This window comes from Danio rerio, chromosome 14 (genome assembly GCF_049306965.1).
Source record: "Danio rerio strain Tuebingen ecotype United States chromosome 14, GRCz12tu, whole genome shotgun sequence".
NCBI lineage: Eukaryota > Metazoa > Chordata > Actinopteri > Cypriniformes > Danionidae > Danio > Danio rerio.
Genome location: NC_133189.1, coordinates 16,340,748 through 16,357,858, shown reverse-complemented (window position 1 = coordinate 16,357,858; position 17,111 = coordinate 16,340,748). Strand labels below are relative to the sequence as shown.

General features: G+C 35.0%; 1 protein-coding gene across 3 annotated transcripts in view; it reads right to left on the bottom strand.

The window, feature by feature from the left end:
• The window catches only part of rraga (Ras-related GTP binding A), a 143,651-nt gene that overhangs the window by 12,999 nt on the left and 113,541 nt on the right, over window positions 1–17,111 (bottom strand). For all 3 annotated transcript variants that reach the window (XM_073921199.1, NM_199714.1, XM_073921200.1), the window contains 1 exon segment: window positions 12,510–12,628. In XM_073921199.1, the coding sequence (XP_073777300.1) occupies window positions 12,525–12,628 (104 nt within the window). In that variant the 3' untranslated portion in view covers window positions 12,510–12,524.

The following is a 17,111-nucleotide window of genomic DNA, read 5'->3' as shown; positions in this document are numbered from 1 at the left end:
TTGTTAATGTTTATTTACACATTATCTAATGCATCTCTTTACATGAACAGCTTAATTAGTTCATGTTTACTCACTCATACACTAACACATTTGTTAATGGATTAGATCACTTGATCTTATAATGAACAACACATTTATAAAGCAATACTGAATCCTTGTTCATGAAAACTTACAATGTTAGTTAACGCGTTAGTTAACATGAACAACATGTCAGCATAACTGGTAAAGCTTTTAATAAGTGCATAGTTCCTGATCAATGTCAGGGACAAAGGAGGACTCTTTTGGAGTGTATTACATCAGAACCTCAGCTTTAACTGTTATTCATGTTTGCTAACACTTTACTAACATGATTTATCATTAACAAAGCATTTATTCATAGAATTATGATCCTTATTGTAAAGTGTACACTATTTCAACATTACCTAATGCTTAAGTAACGTCAATTAACACTTTACTAACATGATTTATCATTAACAAAGCATTTATTCATAGAATTATGATCCTTATTGTAAAGTGTACACTACTCCGACATTACCTAATGCTTAAGTAACGTTAATTAACACTTTACTAACATGACTTATCATTAACAAAGCATTTATTAATAGAATTATGATCCTTATTGTAAAGTGTACACTATTTCAACATTACCTAATGCTTAACTAACATTTATTAACACTTTACTAACATGACTTACCACCAAACCAACAATAACTAACAGCAGGTAAGCAATGAATTTTAATATTTTAAAACAACAAATAATACTAATTAATTGCATACAGTTGGACATATTTATGTTGCTTTCTGCATGTTGAACGTGAATACATTAACCATTTGTTGTTTGCACAATAAAGATTGATGCATACATGATGAAATCAACTTCCTCCACAAATAAAAGATGAATAATATATAACTTACATGCAAGACATATTACAAAAATAATAAAATGTCATTGTGTGCTTAAAGCACCAAATAATTGTTGATTTGTTAAACACCTTATCTGTATTTAACTTATTTATATTGTATATTTATCTTTGAGTTTATATTGCGTGCATATTTTGCAGTATGGACGTGGAAGACGTGGCACAGAAGAAAATGTGTATTTGGAAGGCTGGGGGTTGCACACACACACACACACACACACACACACACACACACACACACAGACAGACAGACACACACACACACAGACACACACACACACACAGACAGACAGACAGACAGACACACACACACACACACACACACACACAGACAGACAGACACACACACACACACACACACACACACACACACACACACACACACACACACACACACACACACACACACACACACACACACACACACACACACACACACACACACACACACAAAACATTTTTGCTTGTTCATCAAAGGTCCTGCAATCACCTTATGCCACTTATTAAACAACATTTGCATCCTGGAAGTACCATGAACCTTGGCAATCTTGGCAAAAACCACTTTCCCAGTTTTGCAGAGATTAATTATCTTAAAACTAAAAATGTGTTTATGTTTTTATAATTGACATAACTATGTAATGTATTAAAGGTTTTAAAAAGTCTGAGTGATACATGGTTTTGAGTATTTTTTGGGTCCAGGAAAATCAATAATGACTTTTAATGAACCCACAGATGTTAGTAACATTAGTTATTGTTGGTTTGGTGGTAAGTCATGTTAGTAAAGTGTTAATTATTGTTAGTTAAGCATTAGGTAATGTTGAAATAGTGTACACTTTACAATAAGGATCATAATTCTATTAATAAATGCTTTGTTAATGATAAATCATGTTAGTAAAGTGTTAATTAACGTTACTTAAGCATTAGGTAATGTTGGAATAGTGTACACTTTACAATAAGGATCATAATTATATGAATAAATGCTTTGTTAATGACAAATCATGTTAGTAAAGTGTTAATTAACGTTACTTAAGCATTAGGTAATGTTGGAATAGTGTACACTTTACAATAAGGATCATAATTCCATGAATAAATGCTTTGTTAATGATAAATCATGTTAGTAAAGTGTTAATTAACGTTACTTAAGCATTAGGTAATGTCGGAGTAGTGTACACTTTACAATAAGGATCATATTTCTAATAATAAATGCTTTGTTAATGATAAATCATGTTAGTAAAGTGTTAATTGACGTTACTTAAGCATTAGGTAATGTTGAAATAGTGTACACTTTACAATAAGGATCATAATTCTATGAATAAATGCTTTGTTAATGATAAATCATGTTAGTAAAGTGTTAGCAAACATGAATAACAGTTAAAGCTGAGGTTCTGATGTAATACACTCCAAAAGAGTCCTCCTTTGTCCCTGACATTGATCAGGAACTATGCACTTATTTAAAGCTTTACCAGTTATGCTAACATGTTGTTCATGTTAACTAACGCGTTAACTAACATTGTAAGTTTTCATTAACAAGGATTCAGTATTGCTTTATAAATGTGTTGTTCATTATAAGATCAAATGATCTAATCCATTAACAAATGCGTTAGTGTATGAGTGAGTAAACATGAACTAATTAAGCTGTTCATGTAAAGAGATGCATTAGATAATGTGTAAATAAACATTAACAAAGATTAAGTAATGCTGAACAAAGTCCTTAATTACTGTTAGATCATGTTTACTAATGCATTAGCTAACACATAAATAAATGTTTAGTTAACATTAACAAAGGTTAGGTAATGCTTAATAAATGCGTTATTCATTGTTAGTTCATGTTAACTAATGCATTAACTAATGTTAACTAATGCACCCTTATTGTAAAGTGTTACCGTTTTTTTTCTATTGGCGACTCATAGAGGCAGTCATGTTAATTGCACACTACAAAGTATTTTTGAGCGATGGAATATCAGCTGTATAGGACGGGATCATCCGTTTGTCTAACGGGTATATAAGGTTGCCATACCATGCAGTTGACCAGCCAAACATTAAATCGCTATTTGCAATGATCACTGGTTTTCTTAATGTAATAGGAGTGATCGACTGCACGTACGTTGCTATAAAGGCGCCATCTGAAGACAAATCTGCATACATGAATCTAAAACATTTCCATTCAATAAATGTGCAAATATTATGTGATGCTCAAATGCGCTTAACTAATATTGTAGCAAGGTGGCCTTGGCCAACCCATGATTAATTTAGCATGATTGGGATGAGGCTCCAAGGTAGCAGGCACTCTGTCAGATGTAGAGCGAGCGATTGGGCAGCTGAAATGCCAGTGGCGCTGCCTTGATAAGAGTGGAGGGGTGCTGTTATACTGCCCTAACAAAGTGTTCTTCTAATACACCTGTGTCTCCAACAAGACAGGATAAAGAATTCAGAGGCCCCTGGGCACAATATCTTTTTTAATAAAATTGACCTATAATGTATAGGGGCGAGGCAGTGGCACAGTAGGTTGTGTTGTCGCCTCACAGAAAGAAGGTCGCTGGTTCGAACCTCGGCTCAGTTGGCTTTTCTGTGTGGAGTTTTCATGTTTTCCCTGCCTTTCAGTGGCTTTTCTCCGGGTGCTCCGGTTACCCCCAAAGTCCAAAGATATGCGGTGCAGGTGAATTGGGTAGGCTAAATTGTCCATAGTGTATGAGTGTGTGTGAATGTGTGTGCTGATGTTTCCCAGAGATGGGTTGCAGCTGGAAGGGCATCCATTGCGTAAAAACTTGCTGGATAAGTTGGCAGTTCATTCCGCTGTGGCGACATCGGATTAATAAAGGGACTAAGCCGACAAGAAAATGAATGAATGAATGAATATAATGTATTGCTCGCATTTTTTTAAATAAATGATATTCAGTGCATATATTTCTAATTTACAAAGATTTAACTTATTTTTAAAGCATTTAAAGCACACTTTGAAAAAAATATACTAATACAACTAGTGAAAATTAATAAATTTTAATATACTTGTTTAGGTTCACTGAAGCAGTACTAAAAATGTATATTTAAAGGTATTTTTAATGTATTACTTATACAAACTTATAATGCATATGATTAGAATATAACACCTCTCCAATTCAGTTCAGTTCTATGAACTTGAGACTTACATCATACACACACTTATTACTGATTCCTACTTGTCTTCCTTGATATCTGATATGTAGTAGGGGAAAAAAGAAGAATAAGTTAATCAGATAGTGGAGGCGAACTGGGTTCATGATAAATTGTGTCAAAACCAGTTGCCATGCGCTTTACGAGCTACGCCACTCACACTGCTGTTTGCTGCTTTTTTAGTTATGTTGTCTTGTGGGATGAGCAGGAATCACTCAACTAGCTTTCGTTAAATATAACGAGGTGTGATATTTGCACTTAGCCTAAATAGACACTACAAAATCAGCGTTTTTTCACCATAATGCCCATTTCTTAATCCGGCCCTGCCCACAGACACGGATACTACTACAGTAAAGTCCACAATTGGCACAAAAGGTGGACTTTACTTAAGTGATTTTCATCTGCTTTTAACTTTGATGCTGCTAAATAAGGGGACACGGCATATTTTCTAGATGGTATTAATGTGAAGATGGAACATGAACACTTAATGTCTGGTCATTTAGGCATAGCTAAAACATACCATCGCATTCTCCAGGATTTTTATGAATTTATTTTTGGCCAGGATTAAAGCAGTTGCAGTTGTCGAATTGCAGGAAAGCCGAATCAGATAAATCCACCCGCTCCACTTTTCCCTATTGCTTTTACAGGAGAAGCATTTGAGAAAGTACTGTTGGGTTGTTTAGGACTTTTACTGAAGACCAAAACAAGTAACCAGTGTTTGTGCAGTATAATGTGCAGAGCAACCTATTTTTCTGAGGCTATCCAGTTAAGCAAAATAATGGCTCCTGTTTCTACTTTTCTACTTTTGGTTCTCCAAAAGTTATCCAAATAGATCAAGGGACAAAATTTTTCATCACATTTATACAAACACTGAAGACTTTCCGAAACAGTAGGTTTCTACAGAATACCACCAAGTAGAGTCAGGGAGCAATTGAAAGATTACAGTTTTTCTCAGTCGCTTTGGTGCAATTCTCACAACACTATTTACATTTGCACAACAGGTAATGTATTTCTCAAAACAATTAGTCATTTGTGCACATCCTAGTAGCAGTTTCTCATTCTTTTCAACAAATTGCAAATGCTTATGGACATGCATCTATTGCTTTCATACAACGCTCTGCTGTTTATAACATTATCATTTGCTTATGTCATGTCAGTCAAATTTAACTAAACTTGTGAATGCTGAATAGTCATTCCATATAAAACTAATAGTCCTTATTTCATTACTTGAGTCATTACATACAAAAAATGTTGAACTAGTTGTCAAAATCTGTCAAGCAAATTTTATAAAACAAATTTAAATCTTTATTTTCTTGAAAATGTCTTTAAAATTGAACAATTTGATGAATGATTTACAAAGCTGTGTATGTTGTGGGCTCAGTTCCAATATGTACTGCAATATTGTTTACAGTTGAGCACAGCTCAACATAAAGGGAGTTTATGTTTGTTGTAAATAAGGGTGTGTTCATTCTTTTGCACAATGCTGGGAATAAAATAGAATTGTAAAAAGCATCTGCAGTAAAAATGTAAAAACATACATATTCAGTGTATTGTACTCAGATACCTTACTAAGCAGTGATGTCTAACTTTACTGTAGTTTTCAAATGACTGTGCAAACAGTATATAGTGCTGTCTTGAGCATTTTTAGGAAGTGTCACCAAAATCAGACTTTTTTGCATTGAAAAAAATGTGGAGTAAACTGTCATGATGAAAACATGACAAAGCCATTTGACCATCTTGTTCATAAACAATGGTGTCAGGACTTTTCATTTTGATGATACTGACACTTTGATTGACATCAATACTTGCTTTTAAGGAATGAACGATCCATTTTGAGCATGTGAAGCACTTTTGCAGGTTATCAGCTAGGTTTTGCAGTTTGTACTAATTGTTTTGAGAAATGCATTAACTGTTGTGCAAAAATGCACTAGTGTTGTGAGAAACGCACCAAAGCAACTGAGAAAAACTGTAAATTAAACCCTGAAATTTATGCTTCTAAAATGCTGTATGTGCACAGGTAAAGATTGGGACAAAGGCGTTCTATTTGTTTTGTTTGTGGTACAAATTTGTAAGACTCCCTTAGTTTTAGCCAAGATGAGTTGGTTTTTGTTCATACTGTCTAAGGTCCATTAAAGGTTCTTAAGGACAAAATTGCTGATGACATCACAGGTGTTAGAATTGTTACCTATTCTAGGTTCTGCCTTGTCATCTTGATTTACGGGGCCATATGAAGGGGGTAAACTCAGGAACACAGATTATGTGATAAATAATCCAGAAAGAAAATGAAAAACATGGGTGTGTCATGTCAATGTGATTAAACCATATCATGTACTGGAAAATCTGATTTGTGCATTGGATGAAAGTGTGACAGAAAATGCAGTTGCTGCAGCAACGTCTGAGGTGGTACCCAATAAATGCAATGCAAGTGCAGATGAGGATGGCCTCCGGCTGAGAAATACTTGTCAACAGTGTAGTAAGTTGGATAATTCTGTTAACATAACTAATTTGGGTTCTCATCTTTCATATCTACCTGAGTAACAGTTGCAAGATGTAGTTGGTCTTAATAATCTTAATAATAGTCTTAATAATCTTAATAAGTTTCACACTTTGTTTTCTGATTTACCATTACAGACTAATGTTTTGCGACATGATATTGACATTCAGGTCATGAAACCAATAAAATAACACGCATATCGTATTACCACTGTTAAGAGTTCTGCTATAAAAAATTAGACAGAATATCTGGTTGAAAATAATTTAGTGCATTTTAGCTGTAGTCTGTGGAGTTCTCAATGCCTTGCTGGGGTTTTGCAATCAGTGGACAGAACACATATTCTTATTATCTACAGTATTTGAGCATTTGAAAAATGCTCCCTTGACACACAACTTTGCAAAGTGTGTGTTTGGTCAAGCTGCTAATGTTTATCTTTGTAAGCAGGTTTGACAGTGTGAAATAAAGCCAGTAGAGGCAAAAGCGGCTATTATCACATTTCCAGTACCGGTGACCCAATGACCCAACTCAGATGCTTTTTGGGTATGATCTTGGGCATTTTGAGTATAATTTTATTTTTTTTATGCTTCCCATTGAAGCCTGGAAGTAGTCCTCTCTCAGGTTGTCTACGCGAGTTTGAAACTCACCCCTGCTGAACAGAAATACAGTATGGCGAGTCATCCAATACCCTGTCGCTATGGTCCTCAATCCACTACAGTCAGACTACCATCAAGCCCAATGAGTCATGGCTGCTTCTCATCAAGAAAGCCCTACATAAACGGCGCTAGAGGAAAAGCAAATTGAGCTTGATTCTGGGAAGAACACTCCACTCTAAAAATTGTCTCTCTATGCCTTGTAGATTTGAGTGGCTGATTGGAGTGCACCCTACTACCCTTCAGAGACCTACCAGCCTCAGAGCACGACACTCACTGGGACTGAAGGAAGGACATCGGACACCCGTACTCTCACAATCATATCGGAATACTTGTTAATAAGTACACCTTGTAAATAAGTACACCTTGTAAATAAGTACAATTGTAAATAATTACACATCGGAATACACCTTATAACAATGTTATATTGACACCGCGATGGTGTCATGGAAAATTGTTTGTAGGCGTGCATTTCATTCTGTCTTCTGTGGGCTTTTTTGTTTTTTTAATTGCTGCTTTTAAATGCTCACTAAAGCATTTTGTCATTGCGCATATTAAGTGTTTTATGCTTTCTAATCGGTGTGTCTGATCAGACATAACTGTTTTTATAAGAAAACAGAATGCGCACATTTGTGTTTTAGATTCTTCTGGGTTGCTTTACGACACTATGGATACCTGGGTCTGGCGTGCCTTCTGGCGATAAGGACTATACTCCTGAAAACAGCGGACATACTTATGAGTTAATTGCGCTTTACCATCGGCCATAGCACCCTGATTTGTACGCTGGAACTGCTTGAGGATTGCTCAGGGAGTATGGCTCAATACTACCCTGGGTAGACAGGTCTCGCGGCTTGTTGCCAATTTTTGCAGAAACTTTGTGTGGTCTACGCTGCTTATGGACCCAGGGGAAAGGGAGACTTTCAGCCCTTGTGATGCGTCTTTGTTGTGGAAACTCAATTTAGGATCCAAAGAGAAGATCATGGTTAGTCTTCATTTTGCTATTTCTACCTGGGAACTTCCATCCCAACCCGGTTCCTGTGTCAGGCCAATTTCAAACGGCAGACGAACTTAAATCCACAAATGGACTACGCTTTTTTTCACCTATTATTTGTGCATTTTGATAAATAAAATGTCCTCACAGAGACATGGTTAAAGGCATCAGTTTTAAATGACTTGATTAATATCTACACTTATAATGTCTTCAGATGTGATCGTACAAAAAAAAGGAGAGGGAATTGCAATATACGTGAAGTCCAACTTAAATTGCTCACGCATACATTCAATCAGCAAAGTAAACAGCCTGGAATTGTTGGTGCTTAGACTACATTTGGTCTCCGGCTCGGACATTATTGTTAGTGGTTGTTATCGCCCGCCTTCATCGTCTTCAAGTGAAGCATGCACTTGACCTGCAGAATTTCTTCACGATTGGACTAAATTTAAATTGATTTTACTCGGCGATCTGAACTGGGACTGGCTGTTGTCTTCCTCCGACTTAATTAAGGAGGTATGTGACTCTTTTCGTTTGATACAGCTAATTAAAACAAAAACTCGGAAAAATCTGAAAAATCTTCTCTCTTGGATTTAATTTTAACCATAGATTGACCATAGATATTCCGCAACGGAAGTTTTCTGCAATTACATTAGTGATCACTGTGCAGTTGTCTGCGTGATAAACTGTAAAAACCATAGACCTTTATAACAATATATTTTTAAAAGATTCTTTAAGCATTTTAATGAACAAGCCGTTTTATGGGATATTCATCTCAGTGATCTGGGTTTTGTTTCATTTATACCTGATGGTAACCTGGCCTGGGACTACATCAGATCCATATTTTTATCTATCTGTGATACACACACCCCAACAAAACAATTTAGGATAAGTGGTAAAGATAATCCTTGGTTCAGTCACACAGTTTCTACCTCTATACAACAAAGGAATATTTTATGGGCCAAGGCAAAGAAATCAAAAGATTTTACAGACTGCAATTCATATAGAGCTTTACGAAATAAGCGCACAAAGTTAATAAAAAGGGCAAAGTGTGATTATTATTTGTCTATGGTAGACAAAAACTTAAAAAATCCTATACATTTTTGGAAATTAGTCAAGTCTATTTCAGTACCTAAATTGGTTTCTAATTTCCCAAATAATTTAAAAGTTAATAACACTCAGGTTAAAGCAGAGAAACTATTGCACACAATCTTAATAATTATTTTATATCTGTCGGCTCAACTTCTGAGTCTCCCAACTCATATGCCCATACTTCAAATACATTTGTTGAGCCTGTTTGAAACAGCTCCTCTCATTTGTTAAAGTTTTTGCCTATTACTGTTGCACAAGTCCATAAATCTCTAGAGACTCAAGTAGAACTGGGCGATATGGCAAAAAAAATTATCACGATAATTTTTTAATATCAGTCAATATCGATATTTATCACGATAAGCGTAAAATCTTTATATCTATCAATTTTACAAGATTTTCAGTATGCTAATCGCTTTGTGCAGCTGATTTAAAACATTTAGTGAAATGTTTTCGCTGTCTGACAATATAAATAATAAAATAATAATCTAAAGAACAATCTTAATTCAGCATTTACTGTTCTAGTTTTCAACAACCAAAGACATTATAAGTTAGGATATTATTGTTAAATATCAGAAAAAAAAAAAAAAAAAAACAGGAAAAAGTAAGTGTGAGTTAATGGTCACAGAAGTCACCCGCAGACCCAAATAATTACAGTCCTATTTGCAGACTGTCAGTTTTAGCAAAGGTCTTTGAATCATTGATAAATAATCAACTAAAACAATATTTGTCAGTTGATAATATTCTTTAGGATTACCAGTCAGGCTGCAGCAACGCTAGTCTTAAATGATATCACATCATCTTTAGACAGTAAACAGTATTGATTTATCCAAAGCTTTTGACTCTGTAGATTACAAACTAATGTTACAGACACTTAGGCTTTTAGGTTTTAGTCAACCTGGTCTAAACTGGTTTAAAAATTACTTTTCAGAACACACTCAATGTGTGACAGTTGAAAATGATAATTCACCTTTTCTTAATGCCAACACTGGAGTTCCCTAAGGATCTATTTTAGCTCTGATGTTATTTTCTATTTATATTAACGATTTAGGTCATAGAATAGAATCAGCTAAAATACATCTGTATGCCGATGACACAATAATTTATACAGCGGCACATTCCTTAAACCAACCTGTACAGTATTAACAGATTGCTTTTCAAGTATTACAGTGTACGTTGCAGGACTTAAAATTGGTTTTAAACTAAATATATGATTTTTATCCCTAGCTGCACTAAGATAACAGACCAGACAATTACAACTCTGAATGGTGTTCAAATAGAAAGAGTTAGCTTCTACAAATATCTAGGTATTTGGACTGATGAGAGATTAGCCTTTGATATACAAATTGACAAGTTATTGAAAAAGCTTAGGCCAAAAATAGGTTTCTTATACCGGTCAAAAAATTGTTTTCCTTTTAAGGCCCGTAAGACATTAGTAGAGAGTACATTTCTGTCTATAATGGATTATGGTGATCATCTTTATATGCACGCAGCCGCTACTCTACTAAGAAAACTAGATTATGTTTATCATGCAGCAATACGCTTTGTCACAGGTGCAGACTCACGGACGCATCATTGCATTATGTATGATTCCTTTGACCGGTTATCTTTATATCAAAGGAGAAAATTAAATATGTACTTATTTATTTTAATGGCTCTCTTAGGTAAATTACCATCCTATCTTTCTAATTTGTTAACATTTCACATAAATAACCAACACACTAGATCTGGTTCGTGTATTCATCTAACAGTCCAAATGGTACTGTCAGAACTTGAACTTCTGGAACTTTGTGGTATTGTTTTTGTGATTTTTATGTGAAACTTTATGTGCTGCCTGCCATCTTGACCAGGTCTCACTGGAAGAAGAGACAGTACTGTCTCAATGTGATCTCCTGGCTAAATAAAGGAATTAATAATAAATAATAATAATAATATACACTCACCTTATAACAATATACAATGCAATACTTTCTCATACGTATTTGTACAAAGCACCTTATAACCTGTATATTTATAACAAATCTGTACATACAATTCAATATTCAGATATTTTTTGACTAACTGCATCTCTGTTTAATGTTTATCTTTTTTATATATTTATTTTGTGTTGTCAGTTTCAGTTTCCTTTATTTATGTCATTTAAATCATCACAATAGAATTGTATTGCAGAACGAAATTACGTTGCAACAGACCCAACAAGAACATAAAAAACATCACTATAAAAACACTATAAAATCCTAACATGATAAATAAGCTTTTATAATTCCATAGAAATATAAAAAATATAATTATATAAGATATAACCCATTTTTAAAAATCTCTGAAGAGAATAACTTAATACTTAAATACCTATTTCACCATTTGTTTTAATATTAACAATTTATGCTAGTTTAACAAATTTATTTATTTTTAACACTAGCTATCAACAATGCTTAAGAAACGGTATTATTTAAAAGTCTTATAATGACAGGATAAAAAATCTCGAAACCGCACTGATTTGCTCCTCAGACTTCTGTAACGCCTGCCTGATGGCATGAGTGAGAGCAGTCTATGACCAGGGTGGGTTGGATCCCCTAAAATGTTATTTGCCCTAGACAGACAACGGCGTTGGTAAAGTTCCTCGATAGATGTCATTTTGACTCCAACAGACCTTTCAGCTGACTTTATGATCCTCTTAATGGTGTTCTTATCAGACCTTTGCCCTGCCACAAAAGATTTAGGAATTGATGTGACTGTAAGTCTCTCTTAATTTTTTTGCACCTTTTGTTACAACCATCCTTACCAAAACACAGAAGTTTGTAACAACTAAATCAGTTATTTTCTTATAAAAAATAAATAAAACAAAATAATAATTTCATTAATTTTTTATTTTTTTTTTAAATAAACTTTTTGCTAGTTAAGACCCTTATTTCTTCAGATGGTTCATTGAGACCCTTTTAAAGCTGAAGTTCAACTACAATTTCTAGAAAAAAATCTATATCCAAAGTATGCATGCTTTCTTTTTTGAATGAAGAAATAAAAAAATACTTAATCTTAAATTAAAGGGGGCAAGTTAATTCTCATTAATGTTCTATTCTGGAAGTGAACTAATCCTATAAAATTGCAAAAATAAATGTTTTTTTATACTATTTTGTGTAATGCAGATATGGAACTTTTGCAGGTAAGAAGCAACAATTAAGACAAATAAATTAAATGCATGGGCTTGTTAAGGTACTCACATCAGTGTTAAAAGTTTAGCGCATACGCATGTGTAGACTGTGTTTCGGTCCATCCACACGCTCAAGCTTCTCAAAATGTCTCCTGGCATTCCGGATGTTGATGAGGGTGGCAGCAGATGCTGGAAATAAGAAAGATGGTTTAATATGCGACTGATTTATTTAAATTTCTAGATTGCATTAGCTGGCATTCTTTTGGACAGACAGAGAAATTGATCTTATGAACCACTACAGCTTTTAGTACAGTATAATACACTATATAATCTAGCACAAAAGAAACAGAGTGCTATGATGTGGTGTCTAATGTGACATTGTACTGTCATTCTATTTCATTATCTATCAAAGAATATTTCTAATACTTTAATCAGGAGACTGAAGTCTTACTTTAATTTACTTTTAATTTTATTTTACTTAATTTAACTACAGATGGGGCCATTGAATATGCATGTTTCAATGAATAGACTCTCATGACAAGTCAAAGCAGCATGGTTCTCTTGCAAAAGACAAACATTCTATGTAGGGGCAGTCGTGCTCCAAACTCAGTGTTTATTGATACCAATGTGTTAACCTCTCTCGGGCTAACCTCTCTCTCTCTCCCTCTCTCTTTATATATATATATTTTCACCCTTCACCTCTGTGTATTACTCCACCCACATAAAGTCAGCAACAAGCAGATAGATGGTACAGTTTGACAAATATAACTGTTGTTAGACTACAAAATTTACTTTTGAGGCTTTTTAGTAGATAATGTAGTTGTTTATATGTATATAAATATACTTTTTTTTAATTTATTTATTTTTTTACTTTTAATCTGCACCACGACCCGCGGCAACTTCCTCCTATGCTGTTTTCTTTACCTGCAAGTCTTTATTTTACAAATTATAAAGAATGTCTGCTTCTCAAGCTCTATGAGGAGTGTCATTCATGTATTTTAAGATGCACTCGGTCAGAAGACAATTGAATGAGATATCATGACATTGTGTTTTTGATCGTCAGCATGATGTAGACTTATAGTGAAAATAATATTTTTATAATATGGTTATAATGACATTTATACATGAACAAACTAGTGTGCAACTTAAGCAACTTTTTTTTTTTTTTTTTACATTTAGTTGTGTAGTTAGGGCCCAAACAAATATTTGTTATATTTTTAAATTTAGTAAGTTAATTTGATTGACAATGTAAAATGTTTTAGCTACGTTTGATGTTTCATTGTTGAGTAAACATTTTTTTTAAGGGTCTCTGATACATTGCTTTTACTTTATATATATATATTTTTTATTAATTAACATGACCTGTGTGTGTCAGCAGGCAGTTTTAGTCATGTTCTCAAAACACAGGCACCCAAATTTCCAGTGTGGATTATAATTTTATTATAATAAAAAAAAAATAAATAAAGTTTTTAATTTGTCAACTTTTGTTATTGCCAATATATGGCTTTTGTGCTTTTATAGAGTGGGAGTTGTAAAAAACATATTCAAGGGCGTGGGGTGATGGAGAGAGTTTTGATTGATATAGTGGGCCCCTTCTGGCCCAAAATGCCAGGGCCGATTATTTTGTCCCAGTCCAGCCCTGCAATTAGTACAATTGTTTGTATTCAATACTTTATTATTATTATTATTATTATTATTATCATTATTATTAATTTTCCATATCTGTAATTATCTGTAATGTATTTTAGCATTTTTTTTGCAGTCCACTTAAAATCCAACATGAAAATCTGTGTTTTCATTATTGGGATTGATTGTTTTGAAATTTAAATGGCATTAACATGCCTGTGTTTTAATTTCTGTAATAAATATGGCTGTAAAGCCAGGTTCTTGATGGTTTATTGTGGGTATGTTGTTTACATTAAGAAATCTGTGTTACAAGTTAAGCAAAAATGATAATAATGAATTATATTTTGAATTTAAATAGTATTTGTCTTGTGTTTACATTAATTTTAGATTCGAATAGAATAAATTACAAGTTTCAGTCTTTTAAATGCGATTAATCGTGATAATTTTTTTTTAAAAAGTGCGATTAATTAGTTTTTTTTTTTCGATTGACAGCACTCGATAAAAAGTGCTATATTTATATATATATATATATATATATATATATATATATATATATATATATATATATATATTATTCGGTTTGAAATTCGTACCGAACCGAAAGCCGGTGGACCGAACGGTTCAATAAACATATCGTTACATCCTTAATATGCATTTATGTGTATGTATATATATATATATATATATATATATATATATATTAAGGGTGGAGCCGAACCCGAATACGGTATTCGGAAAGGCACAAATAGTGTGTTTTTACGAATACTTGATTCGAACAAATACTTGAAAAATTATTTGTATTAGGGAGCAAGAAAAACACTATCAAAAAGCAGCGTTTCCTCATGAGACCACAGTGCATGCCCGCAGGAGTGAGTGAGTGAGAGAGAGAGAGAGAGAGAGAGAGAGAGAGAGAGAGAGAGAGAGAGAGAGAGACGCTCAGTAGTCGGAGGGCGGGGCGGAGATAAAAGGTGTCAGGAGCAAGCTTCTCCACAGCAACAGACAGAAGGCTCGGCTGAGCGAAAAAAATACTTCACTGCATCACTATTTTTGTTAAATAGATTTTTGTACCTTAATTGGGTTCCAAAGGCAGTTTATAAACTTGTAGCGGAGTTGAAGCGGAGTTTGATATTCTATTACATTATTGACGTCTGCAACCGGGTGCTCTGTTTACGCAACGTTAGCTCTGTTAGCGCGGTAATTTTGACTGCCCCGCCTGCATCAAAACACTACTCCATTCAGGCACATGCTGAGCTAGCTGGTTGCACAATGGCTAACGTTAATGCTATTACCAGACCAAAAATAGAGCATTCTCCTATAACCAACAAGTCTGGCATTTGGGAGCACTTTGGTTTCCCTGTAAGCTATGAGGGTGGCGGCAAGAGAGTGGTGGATGAAAAAACAACGGTATGTCTCATCTGCAACATGACAATAAGCTACATCAGCGGCAATACTTCTAACATGTCAACTCATTTACGCTGACATCACCCCACTGCGTCAATAAGTGGAACTAGAAGAAAAATAGAAACACGCACACTCCACACTATCCTTGCAGCATTTAAGCAGGCACATCCCACGGATTCAAACAGGGCAAAACAAATCACTGAGACGAACAGCACATTTATAGCCGCTGATATGGGACCTTACTCGGTAGTAGAGAATTCGGGTTTTAGGAAAATGCTAAATGTAATCGAGCCCCGTTACATTATTCCTTCACAAGCGCATTTCAGGCAGACAATAATTCCTGCTTTGTACAGAAAAACAAAACCCAAAATAGAGAATGAGTTGGCCGAAGCATCAGCTGTTGCTCTGACAACAGACAGCTGGACGTCACGTGCTACACATAGCTACCTGACTGTAACGGCACATTACATTAACGCTGAATGGGAAATGAAAAGCCATGTTCTTCAGACACGCCCCCTTGAGAGTCACACGAGTGAGGATTTGGCCAGAGGGATGACAGCAGTGGAAATGTGGAAGCTGAAATGAGCTAATGTACCTATTCATGTGACTACTGACAATGCCTGGAATATAGTTAATGCTGTAGGAGCTGCTAGAGGTGGTTGCTAAGGTGTTGCTAGGCGGTTGCTAGCGTGTTCTGAATGGTTGCTAGGTGGTTGCTAAGGTAATTTGTGTGGTTATTAGGCAGTTGCTAGGGTACCCTAATGGTTACTAGGCAAGCCTCACATACATGCCTGATGAAATATTTATACTTAGTATTTCTAGCAAGTTACAGTACTTGGCTAGTCAATATTAGCATGTAGCTAGTCACTGCTAGCATGTGTAGCATATAGGAAGTTCCGTTTGCTAGCATGAGTCAAACGAGCCAATCCCCAAGTGTGATGTTCTGATGCTGAGATATAGCTGTTGATAAATGGTTGCTAGGGTACTCTGTTTTGTTGCTATAGGCGAGGTTACAGAGTGAACTTGAATGTGATTGGCTGTCTAAGTCAAATGAGCCAACCCCCAAGTCACCAGGACACTGCTAAGCAAAGATATGCATGTAGGCCAGTTATAATGGGAGTCAATGGAATCAGTTTGGGGGCATGGCTTGTGAGCTTCATTATCATATTGACATGTTCATTGATTGTCTGAGTCAAATGAGCCCACCCCCATGTCTCTATGACACTCCTATGTAATGTTATAGATGTGTGACCTTTATAATGGAAGTCAATGGGATCTGCAATGGGACGTCCCACCCCATGTTAAGTCAATGGGGCAGTTATTAAGGGTCTTTAAATGGTTTAAGAGGGCATGGTTTGAGAGCTCCATTATCATATTGGGACGCTGGTTGGTTGCTTGAGTCAAATAAGGCCACCCCTTAAGTGTGTATGACACTGCTATGTAATGTGATTGACATGACATTTATAATGGGAGTCAATGTAATCAATGGGAGTCAATAGGCAATGTTAAGTCAATGGGGACCCCTTTGGGACGTCCTAGCACTCCAGGGGTACAACTTATACCCCCTTTAGGGTATGTTCTCACTTAGGCTGCAAGCCCCTACAGATGTTGTGAATCCCATATTTCTATGAAATTCACAATGGAC